Source organism: Cryptomeria japonica, chromosome 7 (genome assembly GCF_030272615.1).
Source record: "Cryptomeria japonica chromosome 7, Sugi_1.0, whole genome shotgun sequence".
Taxonomy (NCBI): Eukaryota; Viridiplantae; Streptophyta; class Pinopsida; order Cupressales; family Cupressaceae; genus Cryptomeria; species Cryptomeria japonica.
The window spans coordinates 166,618,246-166,639,755 of record NC_081411.1 but is presented as its reverse complement, the minus strand read 5'-3'; the positions used below and the strand labels follow the sequence as shown (position 1 = coordinate 166,639,755).

The window sequence follows — 21,510 nt, the reverse complement described above, 5'->3', positions numbered from 1 at the left end:
GCGCAGGAGTTTCTTGGCTAGTGACAGACCACTCGAGTGAGTCCCACAAATTCCCTCATGGACTTCTTCCAAAGCCTTTGTTATCTCATCTTGTTCCAAACATCGAAGGAGAGTACCATCAAGACAGCGGCGGTATAAGGTTTCGGCAATAATGGTATATCGAGCAGTTTGGTGAATGAAGGTTTTACGTTGGTTATTTGATTGGTTGGGAGGAAGGGTGTGATCGCGAAGATAGGTGTAGAATTCACCGTACCATGGGGATTCAGAACTGACAAGGCAACATATCATTTCGGATTCGGGGATATCATAAGCGGGAATCCAAAGTTGTTCGACCAAGAACTCGTAGCGTGTTGAATTCTATGGAAGATCTAGTAGAGATGCGATGGTAGACATGGCGTCAACAGCTCGATTCTGATCTCTTGGTATCTACTCAAAAGTGATAGTAGAGAATGATGTCTTTAGAGTGTCCACCATTTGCTTATATGGCATGAGTTTATCATCCTTGGTCTGATATTCATTAGTTGCTTGTCGAATGACCAGTTGGGAGTCACCATATACTTGTAGTTCTTGTAATTTCCATTGTACGGCTATCCTGAGTCCTATGATCAAGGCCTCATACTCTGCTATGTTGTTGGTGCATGGAAATGTGAGCCTGTAAGACTTCGGGATGCTGTCACCTTGAGGTGTGATAAACAGAATGCCTGCCCCCGAGCCATGCCTAGTGTACGAGCCATCAAAGTATAGTTTCCATGGTTGTGTTGTTGTGATCATGAATATCTCTTCATCTGGAAAATTGGAAATGAGAGGATGATTGCCTATGAGAGGTGCATCGGCCAACTGATCTGCAATAACTTGCCCTTTGATAGCTTTACGGTTTACATATTCGATGTCAAATTCACTTAAAAGCATCACCCATTTGGCCAAGCGGCCTGTCAATGCTACTTTGCTGAGTAAATACTTGAGTGGATCGATCTTTGCAATGAGTTGTACCTTATGTGTTAACAGATAGTGCCTCAGTTTAGTGGCTGCTAAGATTACTGCTAGGCAAGCTCGCTCAATAGGTGTGTAATTGAGTTCATAGCCCACCAGTGTGCGAGAGATGTAGTAAACAACACACTCTTTTCCTTCTATATTATGTTGTGCCAGTAGTACACCCAAGGCTGTACTTGTCACTGAGATATAGAGTAACAATGGTCTACTTGGATCGGGTGGCATCAGCAATGGCGGATTCATGAGATAGTCTTTAAGCATCTGAAATGCTTGCTGGCATCGGGCATCCCACTGAAAGCGGATGTTCTTGTGTAGTAGGTGTGTGAATGGGTGACACTTATCAGCCAATTGTGCAATGAATCTTCGGATTGATTGAAGTTGTCCTTGTAATGTCCTTAGCTGACTGATATTCTTTGGAGGTGGCATGTCCATGATTGCTTTTACCTTTGCTGGGTCGACCTCAATACCTTTGCTTGAGACAATGTATCCTAGAAGTTTCCCAGAGGTTACTCCAAAGACACTTTTCTTGGGGTTGAGTCGAACATGGTATTGTTCCAGTCTATCAAAGATTTTATCTAAGATGTGGAGATGCCCTTCTCTGGTGAGTGATTTTGCTAGTAAGTCATCAACATAATCTTCCATTATGGTATGCATCATGTCATGGAAGATGGTGGTCATTGCTCATTGATAGGTCGCTCCTGCATTCTTTAGACCGAAAGGCATTACATTCCAGCAATATGTGCCCCATGGACAGGTGAAGGTTGTCTTATGTTGATCTTCTGGTGTGATCTTTATCTGATTGTATCCTGAAAAGCCATCCATAAGTGAAAGCATGGCATGTCCTGCTGTCAGATCCACTATGATGTCAATATTTGGAAGGGGGAATTCATCCTTAGGACAAGCCTTATTCAGATCTCTGAAGTCAGTACAAATGCGGATGCCCCCTTTGGGTTTGCCGACAGGCACAATATTGGAGATCCATTCTGCATAATCAATTGGTCTAATGAAACCAACATCTAGGAGTTTCTTGAGTTCTGTTTTGACTAGTACTGCAATCTGAGGATGCATCTTACGAAGCTTTTGCTTGACAGGTTTGGCTCCTTCTGCTACAGTAAGGTGATGCATGACTAAATCAGGATCAAGCCCAGGCATGTCTGCATATGATCATGAAAAGTTGATCTGACGCTTCTGGAAGAACTCTATAAACTTAGGTTGTTCCTCTGGAGTGAGAAGAGATACCAAATGTATGAGATGAGGATCTTCAGGAGTCCCCACATTGTATTCTTTGGTTTCCTCCATGAGAATCGTTGATCATTCTTGTTGTGTACTAGCAGGGAGAATGTCAAACCCTTCATCCTCAGGGGCCTCAGAGAGGTTTTCACCATTGGATACGCTCTTTCTTTTTACTTTTGTCAGATCAAATAGTGCCACGATGTGGTTTTCACTGGAAGATCCATGTTTTATTGTTATATTTTTGCAGCTAAAAGGTTTGGCATCCGCCTCGAAGTATGTTGCGCTATTAAGTTCAATGGCGAATCCAGCTTTGTGATCCCCGCTTGGTAGGTTATCCCTTAATTCCAAAAAGTCAATGATAGCCTCATCATTTTGGAAGAAGTCAAGACATGGGGGATTTGGTTGGTTCCATTCGATGAGTTCAGGGTGGATAATGGGCATTACTTCATCGATTAGGTTAAGTGCGTTAGATGTATTAGTGAGGGTTAAGATGTTATGGTGAAGGTCGTCAATGGTACTCTCCTTGTCAAACTCAGGCGTAGGATGAGACGTAGGGTCTGTGGAAGAGTTTCCAGTTTAGGAACCCAAGTGGTCTTTATCTGTGCCTCTTCGTAAACAGGGATGTCTTTGCGTGGTGGAGGTGGTGATGTGTCTTCCTCATTTGAAGTGTTAAGCTGTACAGAATCAAATTCCCACTCATGTGAGTCGGTCTCTGAGTCACTTTCCAGCATCCGATTACTATACCATACTGGGATGTCTTTTGAGTTAAATACTGCAGGTGTGATTGGTTGATGTACCTTTGTAGTGATCGGTGCTGCAAGAAGATTGATGGGGATTAAAGAATCTGGTACGGGGAGTATCAGTAATATTGACTCAGTGGCTTCTGTTGGAACTATTGGTGCCATAGATGCTACTGCGGGTTCTGATACAGTTTCTGCTGCTAATGGTGCTGCTGATGGGATTACTAGTTCGATTGGTGGGATGATTGGTTTTGTAGACGGTGGTGTTGGGATTTTGAGCTTTGGTGGGGCAGTTGGGATGGTGCTTGATGCTGCTTTAATGATAAAAGGTGTCCTTTTTGCCGTAGGCAGACAAAATGGTTTGTTGGGTCTTCCTTTGAACTTGAGTTTAGGAAAGATCTCTTTTTCAAAGCCTAGGCTTGTATTACCTTTGGGCTTTAATTCCAGCAGTAGGGGTTCATGTCGTCCTTGTTTGCAATATCCCAAAGCATTCTGACCATCATATCCCATTCTTTGCATAATGGGGAGGCCTTTGCCATACTGATCTGTAGGAAGTTTAACTTGCGGTATATCAGTGGTGATGGGATCTTTATAGATCCAGTCCGCTAAGTCCTCCTCTTGGGTTTCTTCTTCTTGACTCTTTCCAAGGATGAAAGGTGTCAAAGCACATGCTAGCGTGACTAGTGGTTGCTGGAGTACCTGCTGTGGTTTACCATGTGTTCTAGGGGAAATGGGCATTTGTCCCACACAAAAGAGTTCACTCAAGTTGTATTCCCCAGGACCTTCCTCTGCTATATTCATTTTAAGCTTTTCTTGCTTGGGTATAGTAGTGTTCAAACTGGCAAGAGAGGTGGGACTTATATATGATGTGGAAGAAATGGCTTCTGTATTATTAGGAATGGTAATCTCTGGTTGATGGCTGATATTATGGCAATACGCAAAGGGATTTGCATTGCCCAGGATTGTGATCTCTACACCGTTATGTGGGAACTTGATACATTGATGGTAGGTAGATGGAACGGCTTGCATGGCATGTATCCAAGGTCTCCCTAACAGTAGATTGTATGGCAGAGGAAGGTCCAGAACCTGACAGATGATGTGCTTTACCACGGGGCCTACTCAAATTGGTAGTACCATAGCTCCTTTGGATGAACGCTCTGCATCATCATAGGCTTTGATTGTGATTTTCTTACGAGGATCCACTGATTCTACTGCATATCCCAATGCTTTGACCAACTGTAGTGTACAAATATTCAGGCCTGCTCCATTATCGATCAAGACTCGCTTGATCCTATGCTGGTTGATAAATCCTTCGATGTGGAGTGAGGCGTTATGAGGTTGCTGGAAGGAAGAGTTGTCACTTTCGGAAAAAGTGAGACAAGGTGATGACTTTAGACTTCCAACGATGGCTTGAAATTGGTCTGTATTCAGATTTGCAGGGACTGATGCCTCTTGGAGTGTTTGATCCAAGATAGTTTTATGAGAAGGCAATAGGCGCAATAGCTCTAAAATGGATATAAGCGCAGGGGTTTTGTCTAATAGTTCCACAAGATTGTACTGCTTTGGGATGGAGGTGGTGCCTTGTGGAGCTGCCTTTATGGTAACCTTGCCACGACGTGTAACAACATTGCAATTTGAGTTAGGATTTCTGAAGGTTATTGTTGCAACTTGTTCACTGGCATCATACAGATGATTTACAGTGTAATTATACGCAGCCTGTGTATAATTTGTGGTATCAATGCCTCGCCTGGAAGTGGAAGGATCCCTTTGATCTTGCGATGGAAGTGGATTTTTAAACATCAGATGATCATTATTGGTTGTTTTAGGGTCATGTCCTTCAATTTCAATTTCTCCTCGGTCAATAAGATCCTGAATAAGATCTTTCAATCGGTGACAATTCCTTGTCTTGTGTCCTCTTCCTTGATGGAATTCATAGTGTTCAGTATCTCTCCACCATGCCAGTTTGACCTGAGGCTCATAGTTTGATAGTTTAGGTAGAGTGACCAAATTTTGAGAAATGAGTTGTCGCAATACTGTTTCAATGGGTTCCCCTAAGGGAGTGTATGTGCGTTTTTGTTTTTGCTGACGAGGTCTTGGTTCATCATGAGATGTGATGCGACCTTGATTGGAAGGAATATTTGTGTTATTCTGAGGTGGAGGATTTTGTCCTGCAAACCGAACCACAGGTTGTGCATTTTGTATAGTCTGGGCATCCACAACCACATCATTCACAATATTCTTGTTTTTATTCCAGAAGTTTGGTTTATCGCTATTGAAGCGTGGGCGAGGACCATCTTTTGGTTCATTAAAGATTTTGATGAGTCTTTTCTTGATAATTGCCCTTTCACATTTCAAACCCTTGGTGATCATATCATTAAAAGAGTCGGTGTCTTTGACATCCAGATGAAATTCCATTTCTTCGTTTAAGTTGGAAATGAATATTTCCACTAGTTCTCGTTCAGGTAACTAAAGAGAACGTCTGCTAGACATTTGGCACCATTGTTGCAGGAATACTAAGAATAGCTCACCTGGTTTTTGTTTGGTATTGCACAGATCAGCCATGGTAATGTCGCGTTCAATGTTATGAGAGTAATGAGCTAGGAACTTTTGGATGAGTTCCTCAAATGTTCTAATGCCACCTGGTAGTCGGGAAAACCATGAGGTGGTTGTTCCTCCCAAGCTTTGGGGAAAAAGACGCATGAGGTATGTGTCTTCATATGCCACTTCAAGACAAGTGGAATGAAATTCTCTGACATGATCGCGGGGATCTCCCTTTCCTCTATATTTTTCAAATTTGGGTGTTTCGAATCCTCGTGGAAACGGTGGCATATAAAGATTCCGATCAAAAGGATAGGGACAGATGTCATTGAGTGAGAATCGGTTAGTTTTGACACCACTATGAAGTTGTTGGGTGAGATTCTCGACTTGTTGCCGCAACATCTCCATTTCAGTTGGAGGAGGAGGTGGTGGGTTACCTCGAGGAATGTTATATCTGATGGGATCTCTACCTCTTTCCTCTTCATGGCGACTTTGTCTTTCGGATGCTTGTCTTAATTGGGCAAGATCAAAGTCAGAGGGGAGTTTGGCTCCTTCTTGAGCGAGTTTTAAGAAGTGAGCATCCGCATTGCTCCTGAGTATTTCGTCAAACAGTCTGTTAAAGAGAGGGTTATGCTGAGCCCTTTCTATTGTTACGGGAGTGCAAGTACTTGGGTTTTCGTCATTCGCATTTCCGCCGAATGCTTCTTGAAATTCATTGAGATTTTCTTCTTCTTCTTCTTCTATTTCTATTTCTCGTTGCCTCGACTGTGATTGGGTTTGAGCCATTTTGTTTATGAGCTTTTTGTTGAAGTTGTGTGAAAATGATGATGAGTTTTTGATGAAATGAGAGATTGATGATTGGTGAATTGTGTTGCATGTAGATCTCTATCACTTTTAAGGTAGATGTAACCGAAATTCCTTCTTTGAATTGTTTGTTTGTTTTGATAAGATTTGATGTGATAAGGTGTAGAGATATCTGAGATGTGTTACAGATTTAACTACCTAGTAATGAGAGGATTCACTCATGAACTAGTTTTAACCTGTGTAGATGTGTCTCTTAGGATGAGCTTATCCTAGATGTAGAAACAATCTAAAAAGTGATGTGAAGTGTTTGATTCAAGCAATATCTAAAAGAGAACTTTGGGACAAGAACCTCTCAATGTTTTGAGAGTTGAAACGGATTGATGATGAAAAAGGATGATGACTGAAATGTTTTCAACTTCAATAAAAACTTTGTGTTATAAAGGGGACAAACTCTACCTCTTCCCTTTCAGGTGTTGGTGGTATTTCTCAAGCTGTGTTATAGGTGATATAGATGTTTGGGAAAAAGTTGGGATTAATCTTACCTCCTTGGTTTTTGTGATAACTCGGAGCTCTATATTGCATAAAAGCTTTGCGGTTCAATGATTCTGAATCAAATTCGTTTGTTTTGCCTTGAAGGTAGAGACGCATGTGACGCAGAAAAACTCTATGGGAGACAAAGATTTGTCTATTGATATAGAAGAATTCCCTCTTTTTGATCAAAGCCTTTGAGCTTGATGGTCTTCTTTTCAAGTTGATATTCTGATGACGCTTCTTCTTTCGCAAGATGTGAAGAATGGTCATAAAACTTTGACTCTTTGTTGTTTGCACTTTTGTTTTTGATGTGTTTGGTTGGATGAATACTTTGTTTTTGGAAGTGATCTTCCGATTTGACGTTTCTTTGACAAGAAAACAAAGCAAGCACACAAACACAAGAATGTAGCCTGAAAAGGCACAAATGAGTATGGGTCTAGATCAACCCAATCCTTGGACTTGTATATGACCCTTCCTTTAAATGTATTTTAAGGTGTATTTCCAAAGCCTGAAGTTGGCTCAATTTGCACTTGGTCTTTAAAACGAACACACTTGAAACACTTTTTATCCCTAAGGTCAAATGGCCAGTTGTGATAAATTTACCCCACATCTTGATATTTCTTCGACTTTGGTACTACATACCTTATGAATCCCGCCGTGGTAGGTAAGGATGTGATATACTAAGTCTTGCACGAGCATAACAAATAGATGATCCCTATGATGGGGGAGTCACCACTTTTATCAAGTCACAAGTGACTTTTCAAAAAGCTATGTTTCTACTCAAGGAAATATGTATGGTGAGTATCTTGGGAGCAAAACCATCTATGCTTTTGCACTAAATTATATCACAAATATTCTCAATCAATAGAACGGGTGGGATACTACTTAAAGGTGTTTAGTCATGTTCGATGGTTTTGGACATAAGTTCATTCTGCAGTGACTCACTTAAGAGCCTTGTAACTGGTGGTGGGGCCCATTTGTCCTTTCGGCCAGTTACACTGTAGGAATAGCTATACCCAAGGCTATAGCTTTTGCTCTCACCTGATTTCTATAGCAGCTCGAAGGATTTACCGCTCGAGGTCGTTCCCAAGAGTATCGATCCCTTGGCATGCCTCTCTTAAAAAGATAAAATTTGAGTGTTACTAACACTTTTCTCTTGCACCTAGGACCACGAAAGCCAAGGGAGAGGATAGTGTGTGTTAGAGGTAGGACCACTCGACTGACTTTTTGCACAAGTGTGCCAAGCACGAAAGACACTTTGTTCTTTTTAATACACCATTGCAATGTGATCTAACTATTTGGAGATGTTGCTCCAACAGCCATGGTGTTCTTTTTAACTTCAAAGGCAATTTGTTTTGTAATCTAGAATTTGGAAATCCTGGTCAACTTAATGAAAAACACGTTTGCTTGAAGTAAAATTTGTTTGCAAAAATCAAAACAAATGGATTGTGTATTTTATGTGCACCAAAATTTGAAGTGTGGATTGTAAATCTTTTTAGTTTGATGCAAGGAAATCAAATTTGTTTGTTGATTTTAAGCACCGAAAGACAAGTGATCCTAACTAGAAAGCAATGAAATTTTGTTTGTGTTCAAGTTTTAATGCACCAAAGTAAAATTTGTGATTTTTAATGGTGCGTTTTAACCTGTACAAACAACAATGTGTTAGTAAAATCAATGTCCAAGGGGGGGCTTCCACAAGCCTAAAATTTTCACTTTTTTAGTTACAAGGCAATTTTTACGACATTCTGTTACAATAGCGCTAGTCTGCGTTTGAACAAAGGTGCTATTTAACATAGAAGCGCTGAAAGAATGGGAAAGACAGAAAAGTCAAAAGCGCTGAAAGGAGGTCAATAGCGCCAAAAGCACCAAAACAAATCCAAAAGCGCTGAAATTTGGACAATAGCGCTATTGTAAGAACAATAGCACTAAAAGAATAAGTGTCGGTAGCGCTAGAACGTGTTCAATAGCGCCAAAGCGCAACCTGTGTGACATTTTCAACATTCAGACATGTTTGTTTGCTAAAAAGATGATATTTTTTGGTGTTTCGATTCACGTCGGGTTCACCAAATGATGCCCTGCAAAGTGGACAAGGTTAGTCTAAGAGAAAAACAACACAAGACACACAAGAAAATCGTTAGTGTTATTTAATCGAAGACTAATCTAAATAGGCATACCAAGAGAGACACTAAAAACATGAAAGCATATTTAACTAAAGAAGCAAATATGATGAGGCATCTCTAAATACCTCCTAACATGCATTTAGCTCTTTCTCCCTTGTTCCTGTCCTCTTCAAGTTCCAAAATAGTGTAGCTCTCAGCAGCTTTTTGCACTATGGATGCTTATGGAAGATTGAGATTGTAGTATTGTGCTCCAAATATGAAATGAAAAGCTAATACTATGCTATTGATGCTAAAATGATTGATTTTATCCAAAATGACAAGATATTAGTTAATTATGCTAAAAATGCTCTCTTAAAATGCCTATAGCTTAAATGCATACAAGTTTTCAGGATCTGGATTATGAAGAAATGGGCTCTATTTATAGGAAAAATGGAGCAATGGATGGTTGAGATTGAGTAATCTCAACAAGGGTCAGGATTGAATAATTTCAAATCCATGTGAGGGCTTTCAACCCAATCCCAGGATGACAAGTGTCAATGTGAGATAGGTTGAGAGGGGAGGGAATAAGCATTAAATGCTTGATATGACCTTGGGATTTAGAGTCAAGGTTGGTTGAATGAATAAACTCTTTATTCAAAGAATAAAGCTTTTATCCAATGGATAAACTCTTGTGCAAATGTGAAATGGATGAATATGGTCAAAACAATAAATGTTTGGGGGGACAAGTTTGAAATAACCATAAATGGTTATGTAAGAGCCATTAGTGGTCTTGGAAGACTTTGGGGGTTAATTTGTTGAACACACAAAGCATTAAATGTTTTTCAAAGACTTTGGAGTCTTTGAGAAGTGACTCCATTTTGCTTAAGAATGTGACAATAATTAGGAGATGTATTAGGCTAATTAGGAAGGGGTTAGAAGAATCTAGAAGGGGATTAGATTTTGCAAGTGGATTTGGTTGGTGAGGGAAAATAGGATTTTATTAAAATAAAAATTCATTTATTCCAATAAATGTGTGCAAGTTGCATTTGTAGGAAAATGCAAGTGGGGGGGGATAATGATTTAAATAAATGTTTTATTTAATTTATTTAAAAGAGGAAAAGGGGATTTAATTAAATAAATAGATTTTATTTATTTAATTGATTGGAATTTGATTTAATGAATTAATTAAAATAAATTGAATAATTTATTTAATTAATAGAAGAATGTTTGGGGATGAATTAATTAAATATTAATTTAATTAACTGATGGCTAGTGGATTTTTAATCAAATAAATAGCGAATATTTATTTAATTAAGTTAGACATATTTGTGTGACTACACATTGTAATTCATCATTGTATCAGTTGTGTAAGTCAGCGAGACTTCCCTGAGGGTTGTAGCCTTTCGGGTTATTGTAATTGAGCAATGAGTTCTAGGCAGTGTGCCTGAATGCCTATGCATTCCCATTTTGTAATATTGTTTTGCTACTGGTCATAGTGGAATTCAAATCCCACCGTGGTTTTTCCCATTTGGGTTTCCACGTAAAAATCCGGTGTTATGATCTTGTGGTTGTTTGTTTCATGTTTATGCATTTGAGTTTTAAGTGTTTGCTTCCGGTGGTTAAAAATTAAGTTTGAAAATCTATTAACCGGTGATCCCTGAATCCAACAATACCTTGGATAAATCAATCTAGAATACTTCATATAGCCTTTCATTAATTGTGTTAAATATGTACATGAAGGAAAAGTCATCAAAATTTATAGAGTTCATTATAACTTAGTACTAGATATGGGTCATTTTATATTGATAAATGTATGAAGAAAACTAAGGAACTATCATGTATACATTCAAAGATTATATATATGATCAACAAAAAATTTACTCAAAGGAGAAAAGAGAAAGTTTTGAAAGAGTCTCGTAGCAACTTATTGATCTTCTCATTATATAACAAATAAGATAAAAGACCTAAAGAGCCTCAAGTTGTGTATCCTATCATAACTAAGCATATAGGTCTTGATATGTATACATTCATACAAGTGATTCATATTATGTACCAAGTAATCAGAAAAATAATAAGTAAAATTTATATAAAAAGGCACATTTAATATAGCTTAAGGTGTTATTTCTTCATGGTTACCAACAAAAAAAATATTATAAATTAACAAATATAAAATCCATTTATGAGGCCACCTCTAAATAAACAAGGAAAATCAATGAAGAAGAATGATTCCATTATTGCACATATTTCTCTAATGCATTCCTTTATAACACCATTACCTATCAAGAGGAAATCCATGTAACTAATGATAAAGAAATTTATGTTACTTGTTGTCTAGGATGACGATGAACTCTTGGATAATGATCCTATTGTTATTGTTATTTGTTATCTTCTAGCATTTATATACTTATATTATCATTTAATTTTTCTTTTCTCATGCTTTCTTACACTTTGGCTATTTCGTTTATCTCATATATGTTGTGTTTATCTAGTTCTATTTTCACCTTCTATATTATGCAATGTGAATGGATTTTGCCACTTGGGATCACATATCATGTAATTGTTATGTAAGAAAAACCTTTTACATTTCCTCTTCTTTTCTATTACTTTTTAAGACATTTCTTTCTCAAAAAAGTTGAAATGAGTTCATGTTTTAAATGTGGTAGATGGTAATCAACCCATTTTGATTTTGTGTTTTATAGTTTTTGATGGAGAGCTCATTGCGAGAAAACAATAGAAAAGAATTATATCCTTTAAGTAGATCCAAATATTTTGAGCATTGAAAAATATACAATTTTCATGTTGACTACTTGTTTTACTTTAGCATTCATTTGGTTAGTAGTTTGCATAACCCTCCTCTCAAGATTAACGTAAGAAATTGTTTTACTACCTTAGCTTCCTTACATTTTTTCCTTCATCATCCACACACCACAATAACTTATGATTCTCCTTAAGATGTATGTTTCTAAGCACTCAAATGTCTACACACTACCACTAATAGACACACTTAAACGTTTCCATAGTGCCACTATTGAGCCTAAATGTTCCACCCTAATAGATTAAATTAGGTAATCTAACAAATAGCTCACCTTTTTCTTTTTATCCCTCAACTTTAGTTGGCATATCTTTAATGTAGAGTACAATGCAAGAAATTTGAAAGTAGGAAAAGTTTCAAAGATTTTTGGTAGAAATCTTTAAAAGTTTGAAGACCTTTTGATACCAATCACTCAATTAGATCACTAATGCCTAATGTTGGGCATGCCAAATAAATAATAACCCATTTCCCACATTAAGTTATTCATTTTATAGATGTTTTTGCTTCATCTCAATTTATTTTCTATAACTTATATTCAATTCTAGTTTTCATTCTCATCTTTATAATTGTTATTATAGATTATATAAAAGTGATTTATATTCTACATTCAGTTATAAGTATTTGTTATTTCAAACTATATATAAAAAAAGGACTCACTATCATTTTAGTGAAATAAATCAATATAATTTAATTTTAAATCTTTTAGATCATTTACTTTGAAATGCATGCTAATATTAGATTTAATAAGTGTGGGCAAGATGTAATAACAGAATTAGTATACCCATACAAATTTCCATATAGTTTTGGGCTCATTTTCATGAATTGACTTAATATAATTTCATATCAACAAGTGGTACACCCTTTTGCTAATTTTGGCTCATGCACTAATGCTTATCCTTACATGATCCACATTCATTTACACTTATTTACATACATTCAATATTATCACATCCATAGTTTAGACAAACTTCAATAAATTCAACATTCTTAGCTATTTGTTGTACCTACACTCACACATATTTCCACATGTTCATTTTTTGTCACAAAATTAACACTTCCCTACCCAAGTTCAGTCTTGAGCAACCAGAGATTGACCCCAAAATTCAAATGTTCAAATTCTAATTCTAATTTCCTAATCCTTTTCACTAAATATTGTGAGCCAACTTGGTACAAATTTGTGTGACTAATCATTATGTTTTGGTATTTGAAGGCTTCCCATGTGCAATTATTTCATATGTTCAAACAACCTAAAGAACATTTCAATTTGGAATTCACAAAAAATATCGGTCTCCATTAGAATCACATAAGCCATCCACAGTATGGGCATCCCTTGCCTAAATTATTTATGAATAATACCCTGACAAAAACATAAGAAAGTGAATATAAAGTCATATATGTAAAATCATTCTTTTCTGCCTTTTGAATTTTATACAACAAAATATCCTTATAAAACTCCTCTTCACTGCTAAAGAACTCAAAACCAATCCATTAAATATTCTAAATTATTCATAACCTAAAACATAGAGTATAAAAACATTCATTTATATATCTAATGATTGAATTCAAAAATTATTCATAACCTAAAACATAAACTATAAAACAAGGGCTTGCCTTATGTGCTAAATGGATTATCAGAGCCTTATCTAGCGACGAGGGCTGGAAAATCCTTCTTCGGCATTGCATTTCTTTAGGATTTCCTTCCAACAAGACAGCTTGGAAGGGGATTGGTTTTCAAACCTGGGCATTATGAAAGACCCCATTCAAATCCAGGGTACTTTTGTGGTTAAAAGCATCTGGCGTGCTTGGGAAGCTATCAAGCCTTGGCTTCAATGGGTGGGTGATGGTTTTCGGGACGAGATATCCATGAATCAACACAACCTCTGGTGGTCACCTCTTTTTCAGGTGCAAGGGTTACCACTGGCCAAAATCCAGGGTGTTAGTGCTCTACGTTTTCACAAACGCGGCATTAGAACACCTAAGGATCTGTTTTCCAGAGCTTCTATGAGCCTCTGGTCATGGGAGGACCTCCAGGTCTAGTTTCATCTGTCTCGACCAGATCGACAGACTTATGACCTTTTGGTCTCGACCTTACCCTCAAATTTGTTATATAAGCTTGACATTTAATCTGTCAAACCTTGGTGGAAAGATTGGAAATGGTATCCTTGGACTCCTTTCACCAGCTACAAACCCAAAATGGGTTATCTCTAGCTGGTTCCTCATTTGCCTATGGTCCATATCCTCAACCAACGGTGGCACTTGCAGTCTTCTCAAACTTCCTGGAGATTCAGGTTTCTTGTTGTCTGGTCCGCCACCACTGAACCCAAGATTGCACACTTTGCTTGGTGTGTGCTTTTCCAAGGGTTGCCTTTCGGTTCCAGACTTAAGCATTTGGGGGTCCCTGATCCTTGGTGCCCTTTTTGTGGTCACCCAGAAACTTTTATGCACATTTTTTGGTTCTGTAGAAGAGCTCAACAATACTGGAGTTGGATTCATGATTTCTTTCGGCCTTTTCAGCCTGAGCCATTTTCTTGGCATATGGCTCTTCTGGGCGATTCGCTTTGAATCCCCTTCAAATTTTCTCAGATATGGCATGCTTTCAGAATGGATATCCTATTCACTCTTTGGAAGGATAGAAATACAGTTCTTTTTACTCACAACTTTTTGGATATTAATGTCTCGCTTTATGCTAAAGCTTGCATTTATAATAATGTATTAATGCAGATTCAGGTACAAGTTGACAAAGTGGCCCTGGAGGTGGGCCACTTACAGGAGCTCCTCCAGCACTCGGACAATGCCCCTTGTGCGGTTGCCAGAGTGTCGCTAGATTCTGTCTCTGTCGACCGCACTCCGCCCCGTGGTTGCTGTCGCAGTCGCAGTTCCTCTGCCCGCCGCTCTCAGACCCCACGGTCCCAGGCTCCTCGCCGCTCCTCTGGTGGGAGAGACGATGCTTGGAGGCGTTGCTCGACTTCTCCTCCGCGTCGTGGCTTTGCCTCGGGGTGGCCCTCTGCTGCTCCTGTGACTTTTGCTCCTCTTGCTAGTGATGACTCTAGGTGGCCTTCTGCCACTCCTTCCAAGTTTCCTCGCCTGGCTCTGGCGATTTCGCCTCCTAGGCAGGAGGAATGAGAAATTGACAAAGATCCTGAAGATGGGTGGTCCGTGTCGGACCCGACTCCTAACCCCGCTAATGTATGGGGCAAGAAAGATGATCCTGATCCTCCTCCCTCGGTCGCTTCTGCTTTAGTTGCTTGAAATTTTTTTTTGATGAATAGCTTTGTTTTTTTTGCTTCCGGCCGTTGGCCGTGTGACTCTCGCGAGGTGACCTTGTATCCCCCAACCTTTTTTTGTGAATATGTACTTTAATATTTTAAATTAATCGAGAATGCCTATTCATCAAAAAACTATAAAACACATTCATTAAATATCTAAAGGTTGAATTCAAGAATCGATTCGGTGTTGCTAAGTAACTTCTGAATTTGACTTTTCACACAATCAAATCCAAAAATTACTTAGCAACATTGATATGAAATGTCTAAATCTCATACTTCAATACCCACTTCTTTGTCATAAAAAATCTAATATCCCAGGTCACACATAGGTTCAAAAGTTCTGGATCTAAAAAATTGAGTTCTAAAGCTTTTGGGGTTTGAAGATGGCTGAAGGGTATCACGGAATGGGGAACAAAAGCCACGAGTATGCATCAAATTCCACCCAGGTTTTGGGTGCTGCAGCCCTGGTCACATCTGGGGTAATTTTGCTGTTTCTGGCAGGCCTAACTGCAGTGGCCCTGGTGCTTTTGGCCCCTGTATTGGTCCTTTTAAGCCCCTTATTGATACCTGTAGGAGCCCTGCTCTTTGGGACAGTTGTTGGGCTTCTTTCCGCTGTCTATTTTGGGCTGGCATTAGTTTCTGGTGTTAGATGGTTTTACAACTATGTGAATGGCAGGCGCCCTCCTGGCTCTGATCGGGTAGACTATGTGCGTATGAGGGTAATTGATACAGCAAGCCATGCGAAGGACTATGCTTGGGGATGTGGTGGGTATTTGCAGGCGAAGCTGCGGCATGCTGCCCCTGGAGCTTAAGGAATACTTTTGTGTATTGCAGAGCCCTGGTTGCATATAGATCTGTCATTTATCTTTTGATGGGGGAAAAGCAGATGATTGGAGCATACTGGGGCAGCGGCACGCCCATTTCAGGTAACTTCTCTTGGTTTTTGCATCTGTTTCTTTTCAATCCCATTTCTGTGCATTGCTCAGAACAGTGTCCTTTGAAGTTATCCTATAGATCTTTGAAGTTATCCTATAGATGTTATTATAAATTCATGGCTGATGTGTTTATGCTGGAGCAAGTTTTCCAGATTAGATTTGCATCCCCTGTATATCTTGTTTATCTTCTCTGTATAGTAGTATACAGGGGATGACAGAGAATATTTCTTCTCAAGGTCTTTTCTACATTGCTGATACTGCTGATAACATTATCTTTTGAAGTTATCCTATAGATGACTTTATGAATTCATAGTGGATGTCTTTATGTTGGACCAATTTGTCTAGAGTAGATTTGTATCCGTGGATATCTCCTCTATATACATGGCATGACCAAAGACATTTCTTCGCAATCTCTTTTCTACATTGCTCAGACCAGTATCTTTTGAAGTTATCCTATAGATGTGTCTAATGAGTTCATGGTGGATGTCTTTACTCTGGACCAATTTGTCTAGTAGATTTGTATCCCCTGTATATCTCTTCCAGAAGACATTTCTTTTCAATCTCTTTTCTTCATTGCTCAGAACAGTATCTTTTGAAGTTATCCTATAAGTATTATTGTGAACTCATGGTGGATGTCTTTATGCTAGACCAATTTTTGTAGAGTAGATTTGAATCTCCTTTGTATACCGGGTATGGCAGAGAACATTCTTCTCAATCTCTTTTCCACATTGTGCTCAGAACTGTATCTTTTGAAGTTATTCTATAGATGTTTTTAATGAATTCATGGTGTATTTCTTTATGTTGGACCAAATTGTCAAGAGTAGATTGGTATCCTCTGTATTTCCCTGTGTCTACAGAGGATGACATAGAACATTCTCATTGTTTGTATCCATCTTGTGTCATTTGTATATATTTTCTATACAAATGATACTGAACATTCTCATTGTTTGTGTCCATCTTGTGCCTCCTCTTTATGGAAATTGGGATTTATACAATGACCCTTCTCTATGGTGTTATCAGATTTCATACAAGTTTTTTGTTTTTTTTCAAATAAACGGCTAAAACTAGGATGTATATTAATAATTATGAAGTTAGATTTTACAGTAATTATCAGAAATTCTTTCAAAAAAAACTCTCCAACATTTAAATATAACAGTTATCTATACTGTCCAAATATATCGAATTTTAGTATAACTTATCTCCTTCTGATTTAGTGTAACTTTTTCTTTCTTCTGATTTCTGTAACCAAAATTGTGATGTAAAATTTTATAAACTGAGATATTAATGTTTAATATCTGTTCCTTGTATATAAGTTGGACAACAAAATTCAAGAAATTTGACAAACATATAAAAGTAGACTTGTGTTCATAAATGTTAGTCTGATCCCTGATGATGGGGATAAAACATGTCACTGTCAATTTCATAAATGACATACTTCAATAACATGTCAAATACTTCAATAACATATCAAATGTGCTCACTCATAAATTCCATATCATTATCTGTCCAACTTCATTTATATTGCAGTCAAAATGTGTTCTTTGATACAGTTTTTAAAAAAAGTAATGTAGTGCTAGAAATAACATTAAAGTTGTATAATTGTATAATTTGTCTAAAAATATTATTAGGTTTTTTTCTTTTCATAAATGTTAATCTTCTTATTGAATGATGGTTAAATAGATCTATAATGATGGAAATAGAAATGGAGGATCAACAAGAGAATAAACATTATCTTCTTTTTAATTATAAATGAATATATCATACATGTCTTCAACAATAAACATTCTTGATATTTTAACAATTTTATTTTAACAAATTCTATTTTTATTAAAGTTCTTATAGATACTTCAAAATCACTTGTTAACATTCATTACTATATGAATATTGTCCTAGTTAAATCCAATTTGTAGTAACATTTCATCATCATTTAATTATATTGGCCTCCATACTAACATTCTCATCATTAAATCCCTTGAATAATTACTTCAGTTAGTTAATCTAAAGTTATCATTAATTAATTAAATTATTATATTATTTGATCGAGTTCATCTCACACTTAATTAAATAATTTCTATTATTGAATTAATTTATTTTCTTTCTATCATCTCAAAATAAATGATCAACTAATTGTTTTTTCACAAAATATAACTCACATTTATCTCTATAATGTCTTTCATTTCTCTATTTTACTAACATGGTTTTATTTCTCTTATATATAGAAGGGTAGAGTATCCAGAAGTGGCATTACATGTAATTTAATTCTTTTAGGAAAGATTTATACTTACAAACATAGTTTCAATAGATTTGTGTGGTTTTGAAAGAATGAAGATAAATTTCCTAATTACTTTCAAATTGGATGAGCTTTTTATGATTTCTTGAAAATCTAGATAAATTTATACATTTTTCTTTAAAGTCCAAAGAAACTTACATGGTTTTGTGAATATTTAGAAAATTTTACTTCTAAATAAATTTAGATGGCTTGAAGAACATGTAATCCCCAAATTCTATTAGCAAAAGCATTAAGGTGACTTCTTAGATCCTTGATATTTTCATAATGATATGATCCAAAACTTCTTGACTTTCTGCTATACCTTTTCCAAGAGGTAGGGCATAGAAAGATTTGGTAAGGAAATTTGCTTATTCTTTTAGTATTTATTTTTGAGTGCTTAACTTTTTGAGGATGATGTCATTTTTCTAGAGGTAGGACATAGAAAGGTTTGGTAAGGAAATTTTTGCATTCTTTTAAGATTCATACTTTGAATGCGCAACCTTTTAAGGATGATGCCATTTTTACATAATTGGAATACAAGAGTAGTGTTAGTGAGATAATTATCAACTATAAAATAGTGTGATAGTCTAAATAAAATAGAGAGACATAATGGGTCTATAAAGCTATATTGCAAAAGTTAACACAAACCTAATATATGCTAGAATTCACCTAAAGGATATTTTTTATTTTTTATTTTTTGTCTAGTAGACAACTTTGGAACTACTTCTTTATAACCTTGATATATTCCATCATTGAAGGTTTTTGTCTTCTAAACAAGGTATTGCTTAGGGGTTGTATAATTATTTTTAATCTTTACTTTGATTTATTATTGTGGGCTCTAATTGTCGAGGCATTTTATTTGTTAGCTAATATATATATTTGCATAGTTTGAAGAACATGGCAAAAACATTAAGATGATTTCTTACAGCCTTAACAACTTTTGTCATTATGTGATCCAAAATTTCTTGGTATTCTCCTATACCTTTTCCTAGAGGTGGGGAATAGAAAGGTTTGGTAAGGAATATTATGCATTCTTTAAGGATCCATACTTTGAGTGTTCGATCTTTTAAAGATGGTGCTACTTAATACACTTGAAATACATGAGTAGTGATGGTGAATTATATATCAATTATAGAAAAGTGTGTGATAGCCTAAATAATTTAAAATTACTAGTATGTAAACTTCATATATTCCATCATTAACGATTTTCATCTTCTAAACAATGTATTTCTTAGGGATTGTATAATTCTTTTTAATCTTTATTTCGATTTAGTTCTATGGGCTCTAACTGTTGATTCATTTCATTTGTTATTTAATATATATTGATTTTCTTTGTGTTTAAATAATAATTAATACTTTGATCATTAAGGATTGGTGTATCAATTTTTTTATTTATTTTTTTATGTTTGTAGTTTCTCAACTTGTAGGAAAGTTGCATGTCAAAGACCAAATTCTTAAAACTGCTAACATGTTGCATTCAAGTTCAATTGTCAAGGATTAAAAAAATGCAAACTACATTTACATCTCGTTCTTAAAGGAATTAGTTCTATTGTTGTATGTATGTTTTATGCGATTGACCTTTTATATGCTCTCATAAGCTTCATGCAAACTTGAGAATAAAAAAGCAATTCAATCACTATTGTGTTATGTTTGTCAAGATAGTATTGTGTATGCTCTCCCCTTGTACACTTATATAACTTAAGGATAAAAAGTATTTTGTCTACTTGTGTTACATGAGGCACATTGTGTACACTATTTTGGTCACTTTTCGGTGAGCTTGGAAATCAAAAGCAGTTTTTTCTCCTTTTCTTTTTCTCTTATAAATGGTATTTTTTTACTTAAATTTGATCATTGAGCCTTATATCACAAACCTTGTTTGCTAGTGTGGTGTATAAATATGAGGAAGGCACTGTTAACTTTAGCTAAGCAAAAAGATTTTTGTTTAGAAAATATCCCCCTTAAAGAGAAGCTATCATTTTTTGTGTAACTTTTCTCTTGGTGCAAAGTGAAGTGAGGATGGATTTGACCTATTCGCACACCTTAGACAAGCTCCCTCATTTCATAGGCTTGTGCCTCATATACCATTAATTATAGAGATAAGTTTCTTAGTTGAATTGTACAAGCCTATCTTATGAACCTTTCAACCATTGTTTTTATGATACATTAATAAGTGTTTATCCCTAAGATTCTCATATCATATGTGAAAATGAGATAATAGGCCATTATGCACTCCTCTTCCGACTTCAAGAAATGTCGAGGATAAAAAATGGCTATTACCTTGTGAAAATGGGTTATGTTATCTATGATCGGGTCCTTTGAATTCTCCTTAATATGAAATCAATGGTAGAACTTTTAAATATCTAAAACCCAAAATAAAAATAAGCCAAAATTCAAGAGACCGAACCAAAGTTTCAAACATGTTTTCATCTCACCTACAACTAGACATGGAATTCCTTTAAGAAAATCCCTTTCTTCTAAAGAATACATGCATTCAAAACTCATACCAAGTTGGAGAAGCCTTTCATCAAATCCTACATGAGAACCAAGAAAATAAGAATAATGATAATAATAAACTTCTCAATCAAAGAAAGTTCTCCCATGACTATCATGATTTTATTATAATGATAATAATAAACTTCTTAATCAAAGAAAGTTCTCCCATGACTATCATGATTTTATTGACTTTGTACAAGAATGCACCCGAATAGACCAATTAATACATCAAAATAGTCATGACGTACCTAGGATTCTTATCGAATTAAGAGCTAAATTAGCCCCCAATTACAAATTGGATAACCTCAATAACATCATAAACCAAAAGCCATACAACGGAAATCCTAACATCAATGTTGATCAAGCGTGTGTTAGCCATGACAATGTTAATCCAAAGGTTCCTACCCTCAAAATAAATTACACTTTGCCACATGATCCCCAACATCAGGACAAAACAAAAACCTCATCACCAAGTTTCAACATCAACCCAATCCATTATACCAGCCCAATAATCAAAATTCTCAATAAAATTAGTCCAACCAAAACAACCAACAATATAATCAAAACAATTGTTTATAAAGTAATCAATCAAAATAATTTATAGCATTGATCCAATAGAAATCATGAAATCAATCTAATATACATACATTAAACAAACAATCAACACAAGCAAAAAAAGTCAACACTACCTTCCAATATTCCATTCAACCAAGAATGGAAATCCATGAAAACATAATTAGAGGTTTACAAGTGGGAAACAAAAATCAATGCAAGGGTACACATATTAAGAATTATGTCCT

The 21,510-nt window shown here is 36.3% G+C and overlaps 1 protein-coding gene across 1 annotated transcript; it reads left to right on the top strand.

The window, feature by feature from the left end:
- Positions 1 to 15,256: 15,256 nt before the first annotated feature.
- LOC131068804 (oleosin-like) lies at positions 15,257 to 16,747 on the top strand. Its single transcript, XM_058004076.2, has one exon. The coding sequence runs from the start codon at positions 15,397 to 15,399 to the stop codon at positions 15,823 to 15,825; it is 429 nt and encodes a 142-aa protein (XP_057860059.1). The 5' UTR covers positions 15,257 to 15,396; the 3' UTR covers positions 15,826 to 16,747.
- Positions 16,748 to 21,510: the final 4,763 nt, after the last annotated feature.

Coding starts and splice junctions, on each gene's coding strand:
- LOC131068804 (XM_058004076.2), top strand. CDS start 15,397: ATGGCTGAAGGGTATCACGGAATGGGGAACAAAAGCCACGAGTATGCA.